We start from the raw sequence: 27,626 nt of genomic DNA, 5'->3' as shown, positions 1-27,626 counted from the left end.
TAATGTCTTATCTTTCATTGATAATTTTATCAATGAGTCATTTCTCTTTTTTCTTAGACTAAAGTTTTTCCATTGTTTATCTTTTAATAAAACTGGCTCTTAGTTTTGTTAATGATTCTTATTGACTTTCTAATCTCTATTTCATTTATTTCTTCTTTTTATTTCCTTCATACTGCTTTGGACTTTGTTCTTTTTCTAGTTCCTTGTAGTATAAGGTTAAGTTGCATGTTTGAGATCTTAATTTTTTCATAATGTAGGTATTTATCATAATAAAATTCTATCTTAGGGTTACTTTTGCAGCATCCCATAAGTTTTGGTATGTTGTGTTTCTATTTTTATTTGTCTTAAGATTTTTTTTTTTGACATCCCTTGATTTCTTCTTTGACTCATTAGTTATTCAAAAATGTGTTATTTAGTTTTCACATATTTGTGAATTTTCCCTTTTCCTTATGTTATACATTTCTAATGTCATGCCAGTATGTCAGAAGAGATACTTGATATAATTTCAATCTTCTTAACATTTGTTAAAACTTGTTTTGTGATGCAATATGTGATCTATCCTGGAGTATGTTCCATGTGCACTGACAAGAATGTGGATTCTACTATTGTTGAATGAAATGTTTTGTATAAGTCTATTAGATCTATTTGGTCTAAAGTGTTGTTTAAATCCATTATTCTCTCAATGATTTTCTGTCTGGATGATCTATTCATTGTTGGATAGTAGGATATTGAAGTATGCTATTACTATTGCATTGTTGTCTATTTCTGCCTTCAGACCTGTTAAATATTAACATATTTAGGTCCTTCAATGTTGGATGTTTATATATTTACAAATGTTATATCCTCTTGATGAACTGGCCCCTTATTTTTATGTAATAACATTGTCTCTTATTATAGCTTTCAACTTAAAATCTATTTTGTCTGATATAACTACTCCTGATCTCTTCTAGTTTACACTTCCATGGAAAAAATTTTTACATCCTTTCACTTTCAGCCTAATTGCCTTTAAACCTTAAGCAAATCTATGGGGAACCTCAGTGGCTCAGTTGGTTAAGTGGCTGACTCTTGATCTCAGGATCATGAGTTTCAAGCCTCCTACATGAAAGAGAGAAAGAAAGAAAGAAAGAAAGAAAGAAAGTTAGAAAAGAGGGAGAGACTTTATGTCTTTTAAATGGCAAATTTAAATAATTTACATTTAAAGTAATTCTTGATAGGTAAGAACTTATTAATAGTAAGGACTATCATCATTTTGTTAATTGCTTTCTGACAGTTCTGTACTTCCTTTGTTCTTATCTTCCTCCCTTGCTGTCTTTCTTTGTGAATTGATTTTTTTTTTAAATAAGGATATGCTTTGATTTTTTTCTCTTTACATTTTGTGTGTCTCTTAAAGACTTGTGCCTGGATTGTCATAGGGCTTTCAAAATAGTTACAATAGTTCATTTTAAGCTGATAACTTCAACTGCATAAGGATGTTCTACACATTTATTCTTCACCCCCACATATGTTTCATGTTGTTGGGGTCACAATTTACTTCTGTTTATATTTTATATTTCCTTCTTTTCTATAACTTTTCAACCTCTTCCAGTCTGGCTTGCCTCTCATCAGTCTACTAAAATTATTTTTGCTTAAGTCATCAGTTTCCTTCTTGATTCTGAATGCAATTGAGTTTTTAAAAATTAATAAATTTTTATTTTACTTTTTAAATTTTTTTTAAAGATTTTATTTATTTATTTGACAGAGACAGAGAGAGATCACAAGTAGGTAGAGCAGCAGGCAGAGAGAGAGGGGAAAGCAGGCTCCCTGCTGAGCAGAGAGCCCAATATGGGGCTCGATCCCAGGACCCTGAGATCATGGCCCAGGCCAAAGGCAGAGGCTTAACCCACTGGGCCACCAAGGTGCCCCCAAAATTAACAAATTTTTAAAGAAAAATTGGAGGTTCACAGCACAATTGAGCAGAATATACAGAGTTCCCATATAGCCTTTGACCCTATATATACATACTATTTAACATACTCCATCATAGTCTTACATTTATTAGGAGAGTTAAACCTATACTGACACATCATTCTCTTCCCTGAGAATTTCCTTTAACATTTCTTACAAAGCAGGCCTACTGGTGACAAATTGTAATTTTTGTTTGTCTAAGAAAGTCTTTAGCTCTCCTTCATTTTTTTTTTAAAAGATTTTTTATTTGTTTATTTGACAGACAGAGATCACAAGTAGACAGAGAGGCTGGCAGAGAGAGAGAGAGAGAGAGGGAAGCAGGCTCCCTGCTGAGCAGAGAGCCCGATGCAGGACTCAATCCCAGGACCCTGAGATCATGACCTGAGCCGAAGGCAGCGGCTTAACCCACTGAGCCACCCAGGCGCCCTCTCCTTCATTTTTGAAGGGTAATTTCATGAGATATAGATTTCTAAGTTGGTGGGTGTTTTTCCTCTCAGGAATTAAGTATTTCACTTCCCTCTTTTCTTGCATGGTAGTTTCTAGAGAGAGCTCTGTAATTCTTACCTTTATTCTTCTATAGGCATGGTGTTTTGTTCCTTCTGGCTTCTTTCAAGATATTTTTCTTTCTTTCAAGATGTTTGAATATGATAGTTCGAGTTGTAGATTTGAGGGTACTTATCCTGCTGAGTGTTCTTTGACCTTCCTGAATCTATAATTTTGTATCTGACATTAATTTTAGGAAATTCTCAGTCATTATTGCTTCAAATATTGTTTCTGTACCTTTCCTGTGTCTTCTCTTTCTGGAATTCCAATTATGTGTACGTCACACCTTTTGTAGTTGTCTCACAGTTCTTGAATATTCTGTTCTTTTTTTTTTCCAGTCTTTTTTCTCTTTGTTTTTCAGTTTTGAAAGATTTTACTATCATATCCTCAAACTCAAGTATTCTTTCTTCACTATGCCCAGTCTACTAACAAGTCCATCAAAAGCATTCTTCATTCTTGCTATAGTATTTTTGATCTCTAGCATTTCTGTTTCGATCTTTCTTAGAATTTCCACCTCTTAGGTGCATGGGTGGCTCAGTTGGTTAAGTGACTGCCTTTGGCTCAGGTCATGATCCCAGATTTCCAGAATTGAGTCCTGCATCAAGCTCCCAGCTCCACAGGGAGTCTGCTTCTCTCTCTGATCTTCTCCCCTCTCATACTCTCTCTTACTTGTTCTCTCTCAAATAAATAAGCAAAATATTTAAAAAAAAAAGAATTTACATCTCTCTGTTCATATTATTCACCTGTTTTTGCACATTGTCTACTTTTTTCTATAATGCCCTTAGCATATTAATCATAGCTATTTAAAATTCTGGTCTGATCATTCTAATACTACTGCTTTATCTGACTCTGGGGATGTCTATTCAGTCTCTTCAAACTGTGTTTTTTGTTTGTTTGTTTGTTTGTTTGTTTTTGCCTTTTAATAAGCCTTGTAATTTTTTTGCTAAAAGGTAGACAAGATGTACTAAGTGATGGGAACATTGGTAGATAGGCCTTTAGTAATGTAGTGGCAAGGTGTAAGTCATAGTGCTATGATTAGGTCTTTTTTGTTGAGCCTTTACACCTGGAGGGTAAAATTTGCCAGTACTTCTTAGTCCCCATATCTTCTTAGGTTGGACAGGACATGTAGAGACACCTGTATCTGGATATTTCCATTCCTCCATGTGGAAGGCTAGAGAGAGCTGGAATTGGAATATTTCCTTTCCTCATTTGTAAAAGCAGAGCTGGCTGAAGTTGGGTATTTCCTTTCCCCAAGGTAGGTCAGGCTCTACTAAAACCCCAACAAGTTAGACTCTGGTGAAATACATTCTTCTGAGGGAAGGCTTTGTTAAGAACAGAATATTCCAGTATATTTCAAGATGGTTCTTTTCCTCTTCCCATTACCAAAAGCATGAAGGGATTTTTCTCAGATATTGACTGTGAGGATCTGATAAAGGTCCTTCCTAAAGATATAATCTTTGAGTTTTTAACTCTCATCATTGTCCTCACTGAGCCTCTAGCAACTCATCAACCACACCAACACTGATTTCCCATCCCAGCAATGGTTCTCAGAGAGGTTTCTGTTCAAGTGTTTTTGCTCCAGTAATTCATGAGTCTCTGTATCCACCTGTCTTTCCAAGTATTAGTGCAGTACTTTGGCCTATGACATAATTTTTCTGACATATCTAAAAAGACTTATTGATTTTTAACTTTGTTCAGGTTTTTTTTTTTTTAAGGTTTATTCACTTATTTAAGAGAGAGAGACTGAGAGATAGAACAAGTACAGGGGTTGGGGATAGAGGGAGAGAGTCTCGATCAGACTCCACAGAGAGCCCAGAGCTAAACAGGGCCCAATCCCAAGATCCCAAGATCACCACCCAAGCAGAAACAAAAAGTCAGGCACTCAACTGACTGCACCACCCAGGTGCCCCTTTGTTCAGGTTTTTACTTGCTAGGCCAAAGTGGAGACTTCTAAGTTCCTTACGTGCTAGACCAGAAACTGGAAGTCCTCCAAATTTGCAAAGTTCTTTATAACCTGGGATTCCAAGCAACATTCAGTATTATTAACCACTCCCCCTTTTAGGAATAAATATTCTTGTCTCTTCTCCTATGATATCACATTCTGTTCATTTTCCTCTTTTCTTCTGTCCACTTTTTTCTACTTGACTATTGAATTTTCCAAGGAATGATCCTGGACTCTTTTCTCTTCTTCACTCTGTAGAAACTCATTCTTTCTCAGGTGCTGTCATCTATTTGTATAAACTTAAAAATATCTGCAACACTGTATACTTATCTTCCATTTTCCTGACCTGCAGATTTATAGCCAGTGGTCCTTACAACATTTTCATTTTCATGTACCCTCAGACCCCCTGCCTCTCCTATCACACTAAATAGTACCTTTATCCAACAAAGCTGCTGAAGACAGAAACCTAGAAGTCTTTTTTGGCACTTCACTCCTTCATCTTCTATCTCCAATTCATGATCTCTACAGGCAAAATTATCTTGAATCCATGCATATTTCCCATCTCTCCTACAAAATATCCTTGTCAAGCCACCACAATCTTGTACCTAAAATAACTATAACTTCATACTAAGGAATCTTCCTACTGAGACTCTTGCCCTTTTTCAATTTTTTTTACCCAATGTATACAATGACAGTAAAGTATAGTGGAAAGAATACAGATGTAAGATCCAGAAAAACCTGCCACAAACTCCTCAAATACACTAAATAATATCTAAACCTCATTTTTCTTAGCTATAAAATACGTGAAAACAAAGCAAAACAAACAAACAAAAACCTCATAGGTAGGAATGTTATAAGAAAAAGATATGGGGCGCCTGGGTGGCTCAGTGGGTTGAGCCGCTGCCTTCGGCTCGGGTCATGATCTCAGGGTCCTGGGATCGAGTCCCGCATCGGGCTCTCTGCTCGGCAGGGAGCCTGCTTCCTCCTCTCTCTCTCTGCCTGCCTCTCTGCCTACTTGTGATCTCTGTCTGTCAAATAAATAAATAAAATCTTAAAAAAAAAAAAAAGAAAAAGATATGATTTATAAAAAGTGCTTAGAATAATGCCTAGCACTGAATAGTCACTCAAAGAGTAGCTCCTGTTACATACAAAATAAAGTTTATATTTCCCCCAAAGACCTCTAGATTCTAGACCTAACATATTATATCACAAATTCTCCTCAGCAGAAAACACTGCTCTAGCTATATAGCGAATGTCTTATTTTTACCTTAAATTAATATTTAATAGACATCCAATTATCTAAAAGGAATTTGGAAAAACTGTAAACTTTCTCTTTCGTTAAACTAATTTACAGTATATATTCATGTAACAGTAATGTAATCGAATTCCTAAGTTCAAAACCTGTTTGAAATTATTGACTTAAATAGCTGAAAAATAACTCCTATAAAACCGTTAGTTAAGAATATGTCCTACATCAATGAAATTTATGATTTATACAGTTTTTCTGTTTCAACACTTACTTTTTTCTTTGTTTTCTCAGGGGCTGAAGGGTAAGTTTTCTCAGCAAGTAAAACTTCACAAGCTGCATTATCTGTAAAGAAAAAGATGCTTCAATATTTTAATCATTTAGGGACGCCTGGGTGGCTCAGTTGGTTAAGCAGCTGCCTTCGGCTCAGGTCATGATCCCAGCGTCCTAGGATCGAGTCCCACATTGGGCTCCTTGCTCTGCAGGGAGCCTGCTTCTCCCTCTGCCTCCCATTCTGTCTGCCTGTGCTCGCTCTCTCCCTCTCTCTCTGATAAATAAATAAAATCTTAAAAAAATATATTTTAATCATTTAATCTCTTATTAACTCTAAGTATAGAAAGTAGAACTCAGGGCGCCTGGGTGGCTCAGTGGGTTAAGCCGCTGCCTTCGGCTCAGGTCATGATCTCAGAGTCCTGAGATCGAGTCCCACATGGGGCTCCCTGCTCAGCGGGGAGCCTGCTTCCCTCTCTCTCTCTCTGCCTGCCTCTCCATCTACTTGTGATTTCTCTCTGTCAAATAAATAAATAAAATCTTAAAAAAAAAAAAAAGAAAGTAGAACTCAAATTTGGAAAAAAACAAAAACAAAACACCCTGATTTTAATGACTGCGTCTTTGAAATAGGTTTAGAAGAAAGGCTTAATATATGTTGAATAACCTGACTTACTACACAAAGGGCTTTATTTTTAAGAGCTCTAGGTTTCACACAAGTAAATAAGCTCTATGTAAAATATTTACTTTTCATTTGGTACAGAAGGTTGCATATGATTAGAATTCTTCAATAACTATCCTTCCATTTCCATTCTCCTGTATTTTCAGGCTCTCCCTTTTTACTGCAAATTTTCTATTAGTATTTAAAATACAGTCAGGACTCTTTCATCTTACCAAAAACTTTATCTGTACCCCATACTCCTTCCTGTTACATCCTTTCTCTCCTTTTCTCCGTGGGCATGTTTCTTCAAAGAGCTGTCCACATATACTAACATAACTTCTTCTCCTCCTGTTTACTCCCAAACCCACAGCAATCTAGTTTCAGGTCCCACCTTTATGAACAGAAACCTTTTCTGTCCTATCTTACTGGACATCAGTACAACAAATATGAACATTTTCCCTCTGGCCCCTTTTATGGCTCTTCTTTATTTCTGACTTTTCTCCTTTTTTCAATCTCCAGGCTCAATCCAAGGCAACAAATATCTAGTCTGTTATGTGTCAAAGTTACTGCTATGAGTATTGCAAATTTGGTTTTCTTTATTCTTAACACTAATACCTTGTTTTAAGTCAACGCAAGATTTCTCTTCAAATTATTTCAATAGCTTTTCATTTCAGCTCCCTCTGCAGTCCACTGCCTACATTATAAACCTAAAACACAAGTTTAATATCATCTGCTCAAAATTCTTCCAAGGCTCCTCTCTCTCTCTCTCTCTTGTTTTTTTTTGTTTGTTTGTTTGTTTTTTGCTATTTTAATTGGGATTTTTCTACTTAAAAAAAAATTCTTCCAAGGCTTTCCATTGTATTCAAGTTACAACTCAAACTTCTTAACTCAGCATACAAAATCCTGGTTTTTATGAACACTGCCTGTATACTTCTATATTCCCAGCCTCACTGCAAAGGTGAAAAGATTGCTAGATATAATACAGGATACCCACTTAAATTTGAATTTCAGATAAACAAATAATTTTTTAGTGTAAGTGTTTGCTGTGTAATAGTATAGCATGTGTAATATTTATGACAAAATTATATTAAAATTATTCACTGTTTACCTATATCCCTGGGGCTAATAATACAATTTATGTTAATTAAAAAATAAATAAAGTGGATACCATATTAAAAAAATTATTCACTGTTTACCTGAATTCATATTTAACTGAGCATACTGTATCTTTATTTGCTAAATCTGGCAATCCTTAAGACTACTTACTCCACTCATCTTCATCTCCTAAGGTAGAGAAAAGTAGTAGTTTTGAGAGTTTAGTAAGAGATGAAATTGGTACCAAAATTTGGTAATACATTAAGCAAAGGAAGTGACAAAGATGAGGGTGTCAAGGACGATCTCATGCTTCTGGTCTGCTAAGCTACATTTAGTAACTAAGATGGAGGACACTGGAAGACCAGGTTTGGTCTTGGTCGTGACAGTTCTCAGTTTTCAATGCTCATTTTATTTAATCTCTTGCTAACTTATGTTCAGTTAGTTCTAAATGTTGGAGTCTTCCATTTACATTCTTTTTGCATGTTTGTTTTCTATTCCACTTCCTAGGTAATCTCATCTATATTCTTTTTTTTTTTTTTTAAAGATTTTTTTTTTCTTTATTTATCTGACAGAGATCACAAGTATGCAGAGAGGCAGGCAGAGAGAGAGGAGGAAGCAGGCTCCCCGCAGAGCAGAGAGCCCGATGTGGGGCTCGATCCCAGGACCCTGGGATCACGACCCAAGCCGAAGGCAGAGGCTTAACCCACTGAGCCACCCAGGTGCCCCAATCTCATCTATATTCTTGACTCTAGATCTTATCTAGATACAGCTTGTCTCTGCCCTAAATTCCAGACTCCTGTGTCACAAACTGCTTTCATGACATCTCTATCTGAAGGCTAATAACCCTCCAAATGTTTTAATATTTTACTGAAGCACTTCACATACACAGTAATGGGCACAAATCTTAAATTTCTATGTATTCACCTATATAGTCACTGGCCAAATCAAGATATAAAATATTTCTAACACCCCAGAAGTTTCCTATATGTTTTTTTTCCCAGTCAGGACTCCCTTTCCAAAGATTATCACTATTCTTGCTTCTACTACATAAAACACTCTTGCCTGTTATTGAACTTCATATGTACAGAATTACACAATACATACATATTTGTGTCTGTGTTATTTTGTGAAATATTAAGTACATGAGTAGACAGATCAAATTTAATGTTGAAACCAAATTCTCTTAATCAGTCTCCCAACTTGCTCTGTCTTCCAGTGCTCCCATTTCAAGAAATGATACCATCATTCCTCCACCTGCTAAAACCAATAATTTTAGACTCATCCTTAACTTCTATTTTCCTCTCTCATGCAACATCCAGCCACATCAGAAAATCCTGGCACATCTGCTTTAAGATAGATTCTGAATCAGACCACTGCTCCCACTTTGGTCTCATATACCACTATCTGACCACCACAATAATTTAACAGGGTCTCTTTGCTTTCATTTGCCATCTTAGACAATTCTCCACATGGTAGCCAGAGTGATCATTCAAAATATATCTAATCATGTCATCCCTTTGCCCTAAAATGTGTTTCTAGGCACATTTAGAATAAAATCCCTGCTTCTTATGATGGCATAGGAGACTCTACATTATACCATTCTATTTCTCCCTGAACACAACTGACGTCATTCTTTTTTTTTAAACTGATTTTGCTCCAGTCATTTTAACCTCCTTTCTATTCATCAAACATGCAGACCTCATTTCCATCTCCTGGTCTTTTCTCTTGTTTTTTTGTTTGTTTGTTTGTTTGTTTTTTGTTTTTTTTTTGGTTGTTGTTGTTGTTTTCCTTTGCCTAGCATGCTTTGTCACAGATTTTCACATGACCCACTCTCTCACTTCATTCAAGCTCTGTACAAATGTAATCTCCTCAGAGAGTCCTATCCTATTACCGTGTTTAAAATAGCATCCCTAGTCACACTCTGTTTTTACCTGCTTTATTTCCCTTCAGTACTCTTATTCCTGACATTGTTGTATATTTATTTAACTGTTTATTGTCTTTCTTCCTCTACTATAACATAGCTCTGTTAGGGCAAGGTCTCCGTCATGTTCCCCAGCAACTAAAATACTTTGTGTCATACTGTAAGTGATTAATAAATATTTGTTGAATGAATGGAATTAATAAATAGTGTGATGAGGTATCTCTGAAACATCCAAGGGGAGATGTTTAGAAGGCACCTGCATATAAAGGTCTTAGCCTCAGAGGATAATCTTTAATGAGAGAAAACTCAGAAGCCCTTCTTTTTATAGGACACCTATACATATCAAGGGTTAATTTCAAAAAGATTAAAATCTATGAACTAACCTTGAGGAACTCCCATATTTAATCATTAATAGTGGTAGATAAGATTGCAAATAAGCAGGAATTACCTGAGAAATAATTTATTGTTTATTTGTCTCTATGATTAGACTATTTTCTAACATTTAATAAAGAACCTGACATAAAATTGGAAAAAAGATAGGTTTGTTGAATTAAGGAAGTAAAAAATACCTCTTGAGCAAGATACGACTTAATTTTAAATTTCAAGTTAATCAATCACATAAAAGAATACAAAAGCATACATAATTTCAGAATCACTATTTTCCCTTACTACTAGGCCTTACAAAAACATTTTCTACCACCAAAGCAAAATATTTTATTGGGCAAGACCTAAATAAAATCATGATTGTTTTTGGTATGCTTACCACTTTCCCTTTCATAATCTCTCTTCTCTTGTTCACAAATTCCCTCTTAGGTTTATAAAACAAATCCCCCTTCTAATGTTCACCCTCTAGGGTAATAGACAGCTACTCCTTTAAAAGATGTGTGTTTTTACAAGTTTAGTTTATATCACTTGATTAATTTCCTTCAGAACAGTCACTATTGGGGCACCTGGGTGGCTCAGTTAGTTAAGCATCTGCCTTCGGTTCAGGTTATAATCTCAGGGTCCTGGGATGGAGCCCCATATCGGGCTCCCTGCTTGGTGGAGAGCCTGCCTCTCCCTCTCCTTCCGCCTGTTGCTCTGCCTGTTTGTGTTCTCTCTCTCCCTCTCTGTCAAATAAATAATAAAATCTTTTAAAAAAAGAACAGCAACTATTTTAATCATTTTTATACTCCGAATTCCTAACATAAAACCTGGCATGTAGAAAATACTGATTAAGTTGGGGCACCTGCGTGGCTCAGTGGGCTAAAGCCTCTGCCTTCGGCTCTGGTTGTGATCTTAGGGTCCTGGTATCAAGCCCCACATAAGGCTCTCTGCTCAGCAGGGAGCTGCTTCCCCCCTCTTTCTCTGCCTGCCTCTCTGCCTACTTGTGATCTCTGTCTGTGAAATAAATAAAAATTAAAAAAAAAAAACCTTTAAAAAAAAAAAGGAAGAAAATATTGATTAAGAGAATTTCTTAAAGTGACAATTATGTAAAAAAAACTTTATTCTTTATATAAACATACCTATTAAGAGCCAAATCAGCAATTCTTCAAGTTTACCCCAAAACAGATGCTATAAAACTTGATTCAGGAAATGAAAATAGCAATCTGATAGCATAAATTAAAAAGGTTGGAAATGTTTAGTTAAGTTCATCCTAATAATAAACTAAATTGTTTAGTGTCTATTATGCAAGGTACTATGTTGATTTTTATTTTCAATCATCACACATAATTCCAATATATCTGTTTATCGATTATGTTCCTTTCCCATGACTGAAACTCAGGAGGCAAGGACTTTATATCACTCCTCACTGCTGTAAATATAGCAACACCTAACACAGAGTACATATTCAGAAAATGTTTATGAAATGACTTAATGAAGGGTGTTACAGGGATAGTTAAGACCCTCATTCTAATATCACATATCTTCATTTCTTAAAATACAACCAAGCTAAAAAGCACTCAGTTTCCTGGGCTACCAATTTTATCAAAATATGCTGTACTGTCACAAAAATAAAGAAATACAGAATTATGAAGATGATTAGTTTTAGTATTTATTACCTGATTCTGAATGTGAAGTACTCTTTGGTTTTGAAGTAATATTTTGGTCTGTTAATGTCATCACTCTATAATAAGAACAAATTAATGGTTATTCTCTTAATCTTTCAGTAACTTTTGAGAATCCTCAAGTAATACTTAAAATAATAACATTTATATTTATATCAAATGTCCTAGAAAAAATATAACTGGTTAAAAATGTTCCTGTATCTATATGAAAAAGTAGTTTAATAGTAAAAAGCAATATATTTATACATTTTTCAGTGTGAGACGATACAAATAGAGGAAAAGGTATAGTGTTCAGAATCAGACAGACCTAGGGTTAAAGCCCAGTTCTGCTACTCACACTTCAGTGGTCTTGGAAATTTACTTAATTGTCTTGACTCTTGTTTCCTTCATTTATTTAAAAAAAAAAAAGGCAATCTTGTTTCCTAGGATTCTTGTGGTAACAATCTCAAGTAACATTAAATATAATACTTTTAAAAAATTAATATCCTTTTTTCTCTCTTTTTATTAAAGATTTTATTTATTTATTTATTTGTTTGAGAGAACGTGAGCATCAGTGGGGGGTAGGGGCAGAGGAAAAGGGAGAGGGAGAAGCAGACTCTCTACTGAGCAGGGAGCCCAATGCATGGCTCAATCCCAGGACACTGGGATCATGAACTAACTTTAACTGCTTAACTGACTTAGCCACCCAGGCACCCCTATCCTTTTGTCTTTTACAAATTATACCATCCAATTCTATTGAAATGTGTATGAAAGAATTACAAGAGGAATACCAAAGGATCAAAGCTCAGCCTTTGACCGCCAAAATGGGATTTCTGAATTCCTGGCAAGACAATGGAGTTGAAAACCAAATGTGAGAAGATAATTTTCTAAATTCCTATTGTCGGCTTATTGAACAATTGAATTCAGTAAGCAAAAAAAAAATTTGGAAATGGAAACAAAGGCAAAAATGAACTACTGGGGCTTCATCAAGATAAAAAGCTTTTGTACAGCAAAGGAAATAATTGACAAAACCAAAAGACAACTGACAGAATGGGAGAAGATATTTGCAAACAATATATCAGATAAAGGGCTAGTATCCAAAATCTCTAAGGAACTTATCAAACTCAACACCCAAAGAACACATATTCCAATTGAGAAATGGACAGAGGACATGAATTGAGAAATGGACAGAAGACAATGGAGTTGAAAACCAAATGTGAGAAGATAATTTTCTAAATTCCTATTGTCGGCTTATTGAACAATTGAATTCAGTAAGCAAAAAAAAAATTTGGAAATGGAAACAAAGGCAAAAATGAACTACTGGGGCTTCATCAAGATAAAAAGCTTTTGTACAGCAAAGGAAATAATTGACAAAACCAAAAGACAACTGACAGAATGGGAGAAGATATTTGCAAACAATATATCAGATAAAGGGCTAGTATCCAAAATCTCTAAGGAACTTATCAAACTCAACACCCAAAGAACACATATTCCAATTGAGAAATGGACAGAGGACATGAACAGACATTTCTGCAAAGAAGACATCCAAATGGCCAACAGACACATGAACAAATCCACCACATCACTTAGCATCAGGGAAGCATAAGTCAACCACAATGAGATACCACCTCACACCAGTCAGAATGGCTGAAATTAACAAGTTAGGAAATGACAGATGTTGGTGAGGATGTGGAGAAAGTGGAACCCAAGTGGGAATGCGAGCTGGTGCAGCTTCTCTGGAGTACGGAGTTGAAAGTTGAAAACAGAACTACCCTACAGCTCAGCAATTGCACTACTGGGTATTTACCCCAAAGATGTAAATGTAGTGATCCAAAGGGGCGCCTGCACCCCAATGTTCATAGCAGCAATGTCCACAATAGCCAAACTGTGAAAAAAGCCCAGATGTCCATTGACAGATGAATGGATAAAGTTGTGGTATATATACATAAACACACACAACACAGTATTACGCACCCATCAGAAAATGAAATCTTGCCATTTGCAACAATGTGGATGGAACCAGAGGACATTATGCCAAGTGAAATAATTCAATCAGAGAAAGATAATTATCCTATGATCTCACTAATATGTGGAATGTAAGAAATGAGGCAGAGGATCATAGGGGAAGAGAGGAAAAAATGAAACAAGATGAAACCAGAGAGGGAGACAAACCGTAAGAGACTCCTAATCAAAGGAAAATAACTGAGGGTTGTTAGAGGGAAGAGGAGTGTAGGGATTATGTAACTCTGGGTGATGGACATTAGGGAGGGTGTGTGTTGTAATAAGCACTGGGTATTATATAAGAGTGATGAATCACAAGCCTGTACCCCTGAAACCTAAATAATACATTATGTTAATTTAAAAAAATGAAGAAAAAACCCAATTTTATTCTATCCTATTTTATTTTTTTTTTAAAGATTTTATCTATCTATTTGTCAGAGAGAGAGAGAGAGAGACAGCGCGAGCGAGCACAGGCAGACAGAGCGGCAGGCAGAGGCAGAGGGAGAAGCAGGCTTCCCGCCAAGCTAGGAGCCTAATGTGGGACTTGATCCCAGGACACTGGGATCATGACCTGAGCCGAAGGCAGCCGCTTAACCAACTGAGCCACCCAGGCGTCCTTCTATCCTATTTTCATTTTTAAAAAATCCTGTCAAAAATAGTGCTTTCTTGCCCCTGAATGAACTTTTAGGTGTATCCCATTGTTTTTATGATATTCTCTTATATAATAAAACAGTCATTTGGGGGTAATAAAAATGGGAATGGGGGTACCTGTCAATTTATTTTGTTTTCATCTATTGAGGTCCCTGTTCAAGTTCTAAGACTACTTGAAAACCACATTTAATATCCTGGTACGTTCCTCAAGTTCCTCTTAACATATGTAGGTGAAAACCACAGAGTTTTACTATTTGCTACAGAGTGTAGAAAAAAATTCAGGATGTGACCAAAGATAGATTCCTGCTCCATGCCTTCCGCCTAAAGGACTACTGCTAAGAAAAAGGGGACAGCGTCTTGGGAAACAAGCAGTTTGACAGTGGGAACTGACTTCTCTACATCAAGCCCTAAATCTGGAAGCGGGAGTAATAGCTACAAAGATGACATTAGAAGAGGTGAAGAGTAAGCCAAAAGCAGAGGGGGCATGTGCCAAATTCACTCTAGGTGAAGATATCCACAAAGGGCAGAAATTCAACATCAAAATAAGAGTTTGAACTATTCAGTGTTCAGGAGACCTCAGTTAGCCCCCCTTGAGAGTCCCTTAATTCCTGTAGATTGTGAATGAGTTCTCAAGGTTCCAAATACCAAGGGCAGTGCAGAAGGTACTCAAATTAGAACCAAAATACTTGACTTGGGCCACTACCACTACTCTACCACAAAGGTTACAGAAAGGCAATCAAATTAAAATATAGTTGGAGGACTTCAAAGACATCCAAGGAGTTTTGGGTAGCAACAAAAGGTAAGTTGAGAATGAAATCAGCAATGGAGGATCTCAGGCCCTAAATAAGGAAGTAAGGTCACCAAAAATGTTATCAGCAGAGTCTAGTCCAGGTACAGAACCAGTCTTAAAACCTCTACCATAAATTAATATAAGTCCAGAGACAACATGTGGATCCCAAACAACCTCAAAGCCCCAACTTTACCCCTCCCCCAGCTCTGGCTTGTTCCTGTACCTATAAGGAACCTATATTTAGGGTGACCATTTATTCAAACTGGCACCTTTCCAAGAGTAAAAGGGAGTTCTACTAAAATTTATGTCAGAACAGTAGACACATACTAGGACAGTCCCAGGCAAATCAAGAGGTATGATAATCTAACTATATGCCATACTCAGGAATATGTAATAAGGGAAAAAATCTGTAAGATTCAGCATTCACCCAAAAGAGACTTTTAACTGGAAGTAAATGGATGGCACTAATAAGTTTAACTCATAATTTCCAAGCTAAAAAGGAGAGAAGGGATAGGAGAGCCTATGAGAAATTTAAAAAATAAATAAACTACATATGAAACTAATATTCTACTTCATGTTCACTAACTGGAATTTAAATAAAAATTTTAAGAGTGCCTGGGTGGCTCAGTCCATTAAGCGTCCTACTCTTGATTCAGGTCAGGTCTTGGTTCAGGTCATGATCTCAAGGTCCTGGGATTGAGCCCCCACATCAGGCTCCCTGCTGAGTGGGCAGTCTGCTTATTTCCTTTCCCCCTACTCATTTCCTAGCTTGAACTCTCTCTCTCTTAAATAAATAAACCTTTAAAAATAGAGAAGCAAATAAATAGATACATACATACAAACTTAAGGAAGGAAGGAAGGAAGGAAGGGAGGCAAGGAGAAAGGGAGGAAGCAAAGGAAAGGAAAGGAAAGAGAGAAAGGAAGGGAAGAGAAAAGAGATGAAAGCTCTATTTTCTCTATATAACCATGTGGTACATTTTATTTTTTAAAAATAGGGCAACATTTAGGGGGGACAGAAAATAAGATCAGATACACATAATCAAGCACTGTATTACATTTGCTCCATGCGATATATAGGCAACACTCATTGAACTGAGTATATACATATCTTTCATCAATATAAACAAAACTCCCTTACTTTATTAGGTACTATGTCAAAGTTGTAGGATTTTAATTTTGTGAATGTGTACTTAATTAAAGAGAATGTCAAAAATAACTAATAGTCAAAAGTCGTATAATTACTATTACTATCCAAACTCTCCTTTCTTCCTAAAAATATATTGCATTGTAAATTGTGGAAGGGATTTAAAATTATATATCATTATTTCTCTCTGGTGACGTTAATCATTTATCTTCAGAATTTTCATTGTTCTCACCTTCAATTTGTAAAAAATGTAAAATCTGTGAAGCACAATAAGAAGTACAAATAAAATGAGGTATGCCTGTAAAATATTCCCTTTTCTTCAGAAATTTTTTTACCACCTAGATACGAGCATATTTGTAAGGAGGCTTTCACACTAACACTATTCTTTTCTCACTCCACACAATTTCCTAGGGTGACAATGGTCCCTTCAGCCCAGAATCATTCCCTTGCTAACCAGGCTGGAATATTTAACTACTTGCCCATTAAAACCACCTCAAAGTGTTCTAGGTGCTTCAGTATTTTCCACACTAAAATTATCTGTCATGCCAACTCACTCTTGCTTTTCTGTTTGTGTTCCTTCATCCAATGAATTAGTCATCATTTACCCAGTTTCTTAAGTCAGAGGGCTAGAAACCATGTCGGACCTCCATCTTCCTCCCTTAACCAACCAAACATTAAAAATTACAGATTATCCCTTCTGAATTGTTCTGAAGTTTTCCCTTTTTGCTGTTCTTGCTGATAAAGTTCAGGTCCTAATTACCCTCACTTGAAATGCTACAAAAGACATTCCTTCAATCTAATCACTTTTTCTAATCCTTCTTCTTTGTTGCAAAAGTGATTATTCTAAGACAGAAATATTATCATGCATATGTCTGTGGGATAGGCATGTGGTGGGATAACAGGCAAGAACTTTGACTGAGTAATGTAAAGTTCTACAGAGATCTGCCCTATAAAAGTATAGCAGTCCTCACCCCCATAAACTCATCAGCACAGAATACCTAAATCATAAAGACCCACCAAGGAAGATAACATTGTACCATCTACTATTTCATTCTAATTTAAAAAATCAACTTATAAGATAGTAAGAGTTGTAACATTATTTGACAGACACAAAATCTATCAAGTAGCTCTAGGACTTTTCCTTGTATCTCAAAAAGCTGAGAGCCAAAATGTGGTTCAATTAAATCATCTGACTCTTAACTCTTATAGCTTATTTATTTTTGGTCTATTATCTTTACTACCTGTATTTTCTATTAAAAATGATATTTCCTTGGTTTCCTAAGTCTTAGCTTTTTTAAAAGTTTTATTGATGCAATTCACATATCATATAATTCACCCATATAAAGTATATATTCAATGGCTTTTAATATATTTATAGAGTTGTGCAACTGTCATACATTTAATTTTAGAACATTTTCATCACCCCAAAAAGAATCCCTATACCCATGAAGCAGCCATTCCCTATTTCTTCCCAAACACTCTAGACTTAAGCAATCACTAATCTTTCTGTCTATACAGATTTGTCTATTCTGGATACCTCATATGATTGCAACCATAAAGTATGTGCTCTTATATGACTGGCTTCTTTCACTTAGAGTATGTCTGGGGTTCATCCACATTGTAGTATATATCAGAATTTCATTTTTTATTATTTTATTATGTCTATACCATATTTTATTTGTGCATTCATTAGCAGATAGACATTTGGACTGTTTCTACTTTTTTGGCTATTATGAATAAAGTTTCTGTAAACATTCATGACAAGGTTTTATGTGGACATGTGTTTCCATTTTTCTCAGTTATGCATACTTAGGAGAGGATTGCTGGGTCACATGTAACCTTTTGAGGGACTACCAAACTATTTTCCAAAGCACCTTCACCATTTTAAATTCCCACCAGCAATGTATGAGAGTACCAATTTTTCCATATACAATATAATAGTTATTATCAGTATTTTTAATTATAGCCATCCTAGTGAGTATGAAGTGATTCTCATTCAAGTTGACTCGCATTTCCCTAATAGATAATGACACTGAGCATCTTTTCATGTATTTTTTTGCCATTTATGTATCTTCTTTTTTTCTTTAGTTTCTTTTCAGCGTAACAGAATTCATTGTTTTTTGCACCACACCCAGTGCTCCATGCAATAAGTTCCCTTCTTAATACCCACCACCTGGCTCCCCCAACCTCCCAACCCCCACCCCTTCAAAACCCTCAGATTGTTTTGCAGAGTCCATAGTCTCTCATGGTTCACCTCCCCTTCCAATTTCCCTCAACTCCCTTCTCCTCTCTATCTCCCCTTGTCCTCTATGCTATTTGTTATGCTCCACAAATAAGTGAAACCATATGATAATTGACTCTCTCTGCTTGACTTATTTCACTCAGCATAATCTCTTCCAGTCCTGTCCATGTTGATACAAAAGTTGGGTATTCATCCTTTCTGATGGAGGCATAATACTCCATAGTATATATGGACCACATCTTCCTTATCCATTTGTCCGTTGAAGGGCATCTTGGTTCTTTCCACAGTTTGGCGAACGTGGCCATTGCTGCTATAAACATTGGGGTACAGATGGCCCTTCTTTTCACTACATTTGTATCTTTGGGATAAATACCCAGGAGTGCAATTGCAGGGTCATAGGGAAGCTCTATTTTTAATTTCTTAAGGAATCTCCACACTGTTCTCCAAAGTGGCTGCACCAACTTGCATTCCCACCAACAGTGTAAGAGGGTTCCCCTTTCTTCACATCCTCTCCAACACACATTGTTTCCTGTATTGCTAATTTTGGCCATTTTAACTGGTGTAAGGTGGTATCTCAATGTGGTTTTAATTTGAATCTCCCTGATGGCTAGTGATGATAAACATTTTTTCATGTGTCTGATAGCCTTTTGTATGTCTTCATTGGAGAAGTGTCTCTTCATATCTTCTGCCCATTTTTTGATATGATTATTTGTCTTGTGTGTGTTGAGTTTGAGGAGTTCTTTATAGATCCTGGATATCAATCTTTTGTCTGTACTGTCATTTGCAAATATATTGTCCCATTCCGTGGGCTGCCTCTTTGTTTTGTTGACTATTTCCTTTGCTGTGCAGAAGGTTTTGATCTTGATGAGGTCCCAAAAGTTCATTTTCGCTTTTGTTTCCTTTGCCTTTGGGGACATATCTTGAAAGAAGTTGCTGTGGCTGATATCGAAAAGGTTACTGCCTATGTTCTCCTCTAGAATTCTTTTTTTTTTTTAAAGATTTTATTTATTTATTTGACAGAGAGAAATCACAAGTAGACGGAGAGGCAGACAGAGAGAGAGAGGGGGGAAGCAGGCTCCCTGCTGAGCAGAGAGCCTTATGTGGGGCTTGATACCAGGACCCTGAGATCATGACCTGAGCTGAAGGCAGCGGCTCAACCCACTGAGCCACCCAGGTGCCCCCTCCTCTAGAATTCTGATGGATTCCTGTCTCACGTTGAGGTCTTTCATCCATTTCGAGTTTTTCTTTGTGTACGGTGTAAGAGAATGGTCGAGTTTCAAAGAGAAATAAAAGGTATCCAAATTGTCAATGAAGAAGTCAAACTCTCTCTCTTCGCAGATGCCATGATACTTTATATGGAAAACCCAAAAGACTCCACCCCAAACTACTAGAACTCATACAGCAATTCAGTAACGTGGCAGGATACAAAGTCAATGTACAGAAATCAGTGGCTTTCTTATACACTAACAATGAAAATACAGAAAGGGAAATTAGAGAATCTATTCCACTTACTATAGCACCAAGAACCATAAGATACCTGGGAATAAACCTAACCAAAGGGGTAAAGGATCTGTACTTGAGGAACTACAAAACACTCATGAAGGAAATTGAAGAAGACACAAAAAGATGGAAGACCATTCCATGCTCTTGGATTGGAAGAATAAACATCGTTAAAATGTCTATACTGCCTAGAGCAATCTATACTTTTAATGCCATTCTGATCAAAATTCCACCGGTATTTTTCAAAGAGGTAGAGCAAATAATCCTAAAATTTGTATGGAATCAGAAGAGACCCCATATTGCTAAGGAAATGTTGAAAAACAAAAATAAAACTGGCGGCATCACGTTATCTGATTTCAAGCTTTACTACAAAGCTGTGATCACCAAGACAGCATGGTACTGGCATAAAAACAGACACATAGACCAGTGGAACAGAGTAGAGAGCCCAGATGGTCTCTATGGTCAACTCTATGGTCAAATAATCTTCGACAAAGCAGGAAAAAATATACAGTGGAAAAAAGAGAGTCTCTTCAATAAATGGTGCTGGGAAAATTGGACAGCTATATGTAGAAGAATGAAACTCAACCATTTATGTATCTTCTATGGAGAAATGCCTGTTTGGATCCTTTGCTCATTTTTAAATTGAGTTATTTTTTCCTTTTATTGTGAGTTGTTAAGAATTCTTTTTAAAAACATTTTTTAAAATATTTTATTTATTCATTGGACAGACAGAGATCACAAGTAGGCAGAGAAGCAGGCAGAGAGAGGAGGAAGCAGGCTCCCTGCTGAGCAGAGAGCCCGATGCGGGGCTCGATCCCAGGACGCTGGGATCATGACCTGAGCTGAAGGCAGAGGCTTAACCCACTGAGCCACCCAGGTGCCCCTTTTTAAAAACATTTTTTAAGGTGTTATTTGTTCATTAGAGAGAGAGAGAGAACCAGAGATAGTGAGAGAGAGAGCACGACTGTAAAGGAGAGGGAGAAGCAGCCTGCCTGATGATCAGGGAGCCCAACGTGGGGCTTGATCCCAGGACCCTGAGATCATGACCCCAGCCAAAGGTAGACGCTTAACTGAGCCACCCAGGCACTCCAAGAATTCTTTATATATTACAGATACAAGTCCCTTATCAGATATATAATCTGCAAATATTTTATTCCATCCTACAGACTGTCTTGTCATTTTCTTTATATGGTGTCTCCTGGATTTGTTTTTAAACTTGTATGAATTTTTTCAAGTTCCTTCAAACTTTGTAAATTAAAGTGTTTAAAATTTTTGTTAAATTTTATAGGTTTACTGAAAATCTTTCAGAGACTCCCATCACATTCAAGAGAAAATAAAAATCCCAGTCCCTAAGGCCATTCATGATCCAGATTATGATTACCTCCTTCAGTTTAGGTACCGTCTCTCTCACATATGCCTTACTCCTTAGTCTACAAGCCCCAAACCAAATCCTTGATCTTTGCTCAGCAATGCTTTTCTTTAGTCTCTCCCATTTTAATAAATGGCAACACCATCCTTCTAGTTGCTAAAGCCAAAACCGTGGAGTCAGTCTTCACTATTTTCAGACTCTACCATTCAGAACATCAACAAGTAACAGTCTATCCTGTTAGTTCTGCTTTCAAAATATATGCAAAATCTGACCTCTCTACCTTTACTCTCACCACTCTAGTCCAATATCTCTTGCTTAGATTATGACAACAGTCTCCTAACTATAATCTCCCTAATTCCTTGTCTCTTCATAATCTATTCTCAACACAACAGCCAGGGTGATTCTTTTAAAACCTAAGTTATTTTTTTTTTAAGATTATTTATTTATTTATTTGACAGACAGAGATCACAAGTAGGCAGAGAGGCAGGCAGAGAGAAGGAGGAAGTAGGCTCCCCACTGAGCAGAGAGCCCAGTGCAGGGCTTGATCCCATGACCCCGGGATCATGACCTGAGCAGAAGGCAGAGGCTTTAACCCACTGAGCCACCCAGGCGCCCCTAAAACCGAAGTTATATCATGTCACCCTTCTAAACCTTTCAAAGGCTTTCCAATCCACTTATATTCACTTACATTGTCTTATGTGATATGATGTCTGCTGCTTTTTTCACTTCCTTTCTCGTCTTCCCACATTCCACTCCTAGCACCCAGGCCTTCTTGCCGTGGGTTCATGCTCCAACTATTACTCTTCTCTCCTATGAGTCACACATCTTGCTCTGTCTTCTTTAGGTTTCTGCTCAAATTTCAGTTATGACTTCTCTGACAACACTACTTAAAATAGTGAACCTCCATTCCAATGCTCTCTCATCCCCATTTTACTTTTTCTCTATAGGATTCATTACCACATAGAATAGTATAAATTTACTTACTTATTTATTGTCTACCTCTTCCAACTAAAATGTGGACTTGATGAAGGCAAGAATTTTGTTTTTAATCAATTTCATTCATTACAATATATCTCTAGCAATTAGCATACTTTGGGCACATAATGATTCCTCAACCAACCATGAATAAATGAACACCTGAATTTGCGGGCTAATAATCACTCCAGGTATGTAACTATTAGAACACAGGGTTTTCTTTCTTTCTTTTTTTTTTTTTTTTAAAGATTTTATTTATTTATTTGACAGAGAGAGATCACAAGTAGGCAGAGAGGCAGGCAGAGAGAGAGAGGAGGAAGCAGGCTCCCTGCTGAGCAGAGAGCCCGATGCGAGGCTGAATTCCAGGTCCCTGAGATCATGACCTGAGCCGAAGGCAGCGGCTTAACCCACTGAGCCACCCAGGCGCCCCAGAACACAGGGTTTTCAAAAGCACAACTTTAAAATGTTAGTTCTTACATTTCTCTCTGGCATTTCTGATAGTCTTCTGAAGACATACCTAAGAAAGGGGAAAAAAACCAATCTATTAGAAATATAATTCAAATAGAGACCAGAGGCAAAAATTAAGTAAAAAGAAATATTCTTTCTAAAGTATATGGTGATAGTATAGTTTATTTTTATAACTTTATTTTTTCATATTGTTTTTATGTCTGCCACTTAAATTAGGTAGAAGTATTTCCAAAATACCAAAATAAACCCAACAAAATTGCTGGGAAATTTTATGAGATGCAGGAATCTATCAGCCTATATTTGGATACTTATAATTTTTGAAGTCCTTTTCAATCTTTTATCTTTCTTGATTCTTATAATAGTCCTGTGAGGCAAATGTAACAATTTACTATTCCTATGCTACATATATAAAAAAAATAACTTGTCAAGTTATAAAATTAACAGCTGCATACCTGGAACTTAAACTCAGATCTCATGGTTCTTAATCTAGTACCAAGCATATAGATATACATATTAGACTGATTAGCCAAGAATGCCTACCAGTCAACATTTTACAGTCCAGATCCACTATGCTAGTACTTAGGAACATAAAGAATCATGAGAGTAGTCTTCTGAAGAACTTATGACCCTAATCAGCTGCAGAAGTCTGCTTATATTTAATTAGAATGTTACAGTTAAGTAAAAGTGAAGTGAATGGTATCTAATAATCACTGAGAAGCATTTCCCTGAAATGGAGGTTCCTAAAATATAAAAGACTACAGTGCACTACTCTCTGCTTTTGCTGATAATAGTCTCTTGCTTTTCCTTTGATGAGCTAGACAAGGCCTGTGATTCAATGTAACAGGAGCCCTGCATCTTCCTGCCCAAATTGACTGTTCAAGGATAGACATATGAAATAATTTTAGCCAATGTGTAACATCAGGACTTTTATTCAAATCATTGGTAAAGAGAAGCACTTTGTTCACTGGATTCGAGGCTGTGAGTATATAAGCCTGGACCTAAAAAGAGTTGCTATATGAAGGGGGAGCTTAGCTAAGAACTTAACTGGCACAGAGGGATGATGAACTTAGAGATGGAAAGGAATTGGTTCCTATTGCTGTCATTTGAAATTCTGGATCAAGTTGTATTTGCATATAATTTACTGCTGGATTTTTCAGGTAATAACTTCCTTTTTTAACATGATAAATTATTTGAGGTGAAATTTTCTTTTCTTTTTCTTTCCTTTTTCTTACTTACTTACTTTTTTTTTTTTTTTTTTTTTTTTGGTCACCTGCAGTGGACAAAAAACCTAACTGAAACACTCACTAAAGAGATAGGCTGCTTCTTTGTGCACTTTATATCAGCAAAGGAGTTGCCAAACTAAACATAACATAGAAGACAAGGTTTTTGAACCGTTTGAAATATTGCCATCCAGACAGCTATCAACTCTCCTTTAAGGGACCCTATAATCAATGCTTAATTCTTTGATATTATTTATCCCTGTTTTTTTTATTTTTAAAAGATTTTATTTATATATTTGACAGACAGATCACAAGTAGGCAGAGAGTCAGAGGGGGAAGCAGGCTCCCTGCTGAGCAGAGAGCCCAATTCGGGGCTTAATCCCAGGACCCTGGGATCATGACCTGAGCCAAAGGCAGAGGCTCTAACTCACCGAGCCACCTAGGCGCCCCTATACCTGCTTTTTGGCAGGCCCTGAGAGGTGAACTGACATCATCCATTCCCATTCCTCCTCTCCATTCTTTTCCATTTCTCCTTGCTTTATACCAATATAGAGAATAAGAGAATGAAAAACTTGATTTTTGTTTTGTTTTGTTTTGTTTCATAAACTTTATCAAAGAAGCCTCCCAAGTAGTCATAGGCATATGACTCAGTCATGGCCAATAGATCTAAAAGAAGTCTTCTGGGCAATTTCTTGGAAAGCTTTGACTCTTCTGACAAAAAGAGATGTACATGGCTAGTACAGCCTTTTCTCATTCTTTTTCCCTGGAACTGCTCTGATACCCACAGGCTTAGCAACCATTCTACAATTATGGGGAAACAATCCAACACACTTGGTGGTAGAAAGATATAATGACTATAGGATCTTAATGATATTAGTGAGCTGCTACATTAGCTCTGGCCTGGGAAGAGAAGTAAATCCAATATAAATAAACATTTTTTTGCATGACAAAAAATAACATACACAAAAAGACAACTGACAAATTGGGAAAAATATTCATAATATATACCAAAGACAAAAGGCCAATATTCTTTAAAAGAAATTTTTTTTTGAGTATAGGTAACACACATTACATTAGTTTTATGTGTACAACATAGGGACTTAACTTCTCTGTACATTATACTATGCTCACCACAAGTGTAGCTACCATTTGTCACCACAGGATGCTATTATAAAATTCTTGACTTATTCATTCCATAACTAAAAGCCTGTGTTTCCTACTCCTCTTCCTTTCCTACTCCCATTTTGCCTATATCCCATCCCTTTTCCCTCTGGGAACCATTAGTTTTGTTGTCTGTGTTTACAGATCTGATTCTGGTTTTTTGTTTTTGTTTTTTTTTTAATTCTTTAAACTTTTATTTATTTAAGTAATCTCTATACCCAACATGGTGCTTGAACTCACAACTCTGAGATCAAGAGTCGCATGTTCTTCCAAATGAGCCAGCCAGGTGCCCCTGTTTTTTGTTTCTTAATTTGATTTGTTTTTTAGATTCCACACATGTGAAATCATATGGTATTTGTCTTTCTCAGACTCACTTATTTTTGCTTAACATAATACCTGCTAGGTCCATTCATGTTGTTGCAAAGGCAAGAGCTCAAACTTTTTTATGTCTGCATAATATTCTTGTGTGTGTGTGTGTGTGTGTGCGTGCACACCATATCTTTCTTATTCATTTGTTCATCGATGTGTACTTGGGTTGCTTCCATATCTTGGCTATTGCAAATAATGCTGCAAAACATAGGGGAGCATATAATCTTTTCAGATTAGTGGTTTTGTTTTCTTTGGGTAAATACCCATTAGCGGAATTATTGGATCATATGCTACTTCTGTTTTTTGAGGAAAATCCACACTGTTTTCCACAGTGGATGTACCAATTCACATTCCCACCAAAAGTGGATAAGAGTTCTTTATTTTTTTTTTAAAGATTTTATTTATTTATTTGACAGAGAGAGATCACAAGTAGGCAGAGAGGCAGGCAGAGAGAGAGAGAGGAGGAAGCAGGCTCCCTGCTGAGCAGAGAGCCCGATGCGGGACTCGATCCCAGGACTCTGAGATCACGACCCGAGCCGAAGGCAGCGGCTTAACCCACTGAGCCACCCAGGCACCCAAGAGTTCTTTTAAAAAAAAAAAAATTGCATTTAATGGGCACCTGGGTGGCTCTGCCCATTAGGCATCTGACTTCGGCTTCAGTCATGATCCTGGGGTCCTGGGACTGAGTCCCAAGTTGGGATCCCTCCTCAGTGGATAGCCTGCTTCTCCCTCTCCCCCTTCTTGGTGGCTGTCCTCACATGTTCTCTCTCTCAAGATATTTTTTAAAAAATTTGTTTTTCAATTCAATATAATTAATACATACTGTATTCTTAGTTTCAAAGGTAGAATTTAGTGATTCATCATTTACATACAATACCCAGTACTCATTACTTCAAGTCCCCTCCTTATTGCCCATCACCCAATTACCCTATCTTCTCACCCATCTACCCTCCAGCAACTCTGTTTGTTTCCTTTAGTTAAAATTCTCTTATGATTTGCCTCTCCCTCTATTTTCCTCTTATTTTCTTTTTCCTTCCTTTCCCCTACATTCCTTGGTTTCATTTCTTAAATTCCACATATGAGTAAAAACATATGGTATTTATCTTTCTCTGACTATTTTGATTAGCATAATACCCTCTAGTTTCATCCATGTCATTGTAAATAGCAAGATTTCATTCTTTTTGATAGCTGAGTAATATTCCTCTGTGTGTGTGTGTGTGTGTGTGTGTGTGTGTGTGTGTGTGTCTGAGAGAGAGAGAGAGAGAGAGAGAGATTTCCTTAATCATTCATCTGTCAATGGACATCTGGGCTCTTTGAACAGTTTGGCTTTGTGGACATTGCTGCTATAAACATTGGGATGTATGTGCCCCTTTGAATCACTGTTTGTATCTTGAGGGTTCCCCTTTCTCTGCATCCTCACCAACATCTGTTGTTTTCTGAGTTGCTAATTTTAGCCATTCTTTCTGGTATGAGGTGTTATCTCATTGTGGTTTTGATTCGTATTTAGAAGTGTTGCTTTTTCTCCACATCCTCACCAACAATTGTTTTTTCTTGTCTTTTTATTTTAGCCATTCTGCCAGGTATGTGGTTTTGACTTGTATTTTCCTGATGATTAGTGATGGATAGCATCTTTTCATTTGTCTGTTGGCCATCTGTATGTCTTTGGAAACACGTCTATTCAGGTACCCTGCCATTTTTTTTTTAAGATTTTATTTATTTATTTGACAGAGAGAGAGACCACAAGTATGCAGAGAGGCAGTCAGAGAGGGGGAAGCAGGCTCCCCACTGAGCAGAGAGCCTGATGTGGGGCTCCATCCCAGGACCCTGAGACTGTGACCTGAGCCAAAGGCAGAGGATTAACCCACTGAGCCACCCAGGTGCCCCACCCTGCCCATTTTTTAAAATTGGATTGTTTGGTTTTTTGGTGTTGAATTATAGAAGTTCTTTATATATTTTGGATATTAACCCCTTATTAGATATATCATTTGCAAATAGCCTCTCCCATTCATTAGCTTGCCTTTTTCGTTTGATTGATGGTTCCCTTCATTGTACAAAAGCTTTTTAATATAGTCCCAATAGTTTATTTTTCC

General features: G+C 36.7%; 1 protein-coding gene across 1 annotated transcript in view; it reads right to left on the bottom strand.

Annotated features, from left to right (window-relative positions):
- The window catches only part of MEIKIN (meiotic kinetochore factor), a 91,148-nt gene that overhangs the window by 37,970 nt on the left and 25,552 nt on the right, over positions 1–27,626 (bottom strand). The window contains exons 8-10 of the mRNA XM_045075540.1: positions 22,796–22,835; positions 11,662–11,726; positions 5,950–6,020 (exon numbers count right to left, since the gene is read on the bottom strand). Coding sequence (XP_044931475.1) covers positions 5,950–6,020; positions 11,662–11,726; positions 22,796–22,835 — 176 coding nt within the window. The remainder of the gene's footprint in view (positions 1–5,949; positions 6,021–11,661; positions 11,727–22,795; positions 22,836–27,626) is intronic.

The sequence above is a fragment of the Mustela putorius genome, unplaced genomic scaffold, assembly GCF_011764305.1.
Source record: "Mustela putorius furo isolate JIRA1106 unplaced genomic scaffold, ASM1176430v1.1 tig00000145_pilon_pilon_pilon, whole genome shotgun sequence".
NCBI classification, from domain to species: Eukaryota; Metazoa; Chordata; class Mammalia; order Carnivora; family Mustelidae; genus Mustela; species Mustela putorius.
This window is presented reverse-complemented; position numbering and strand designations above follow the sequence as displayed.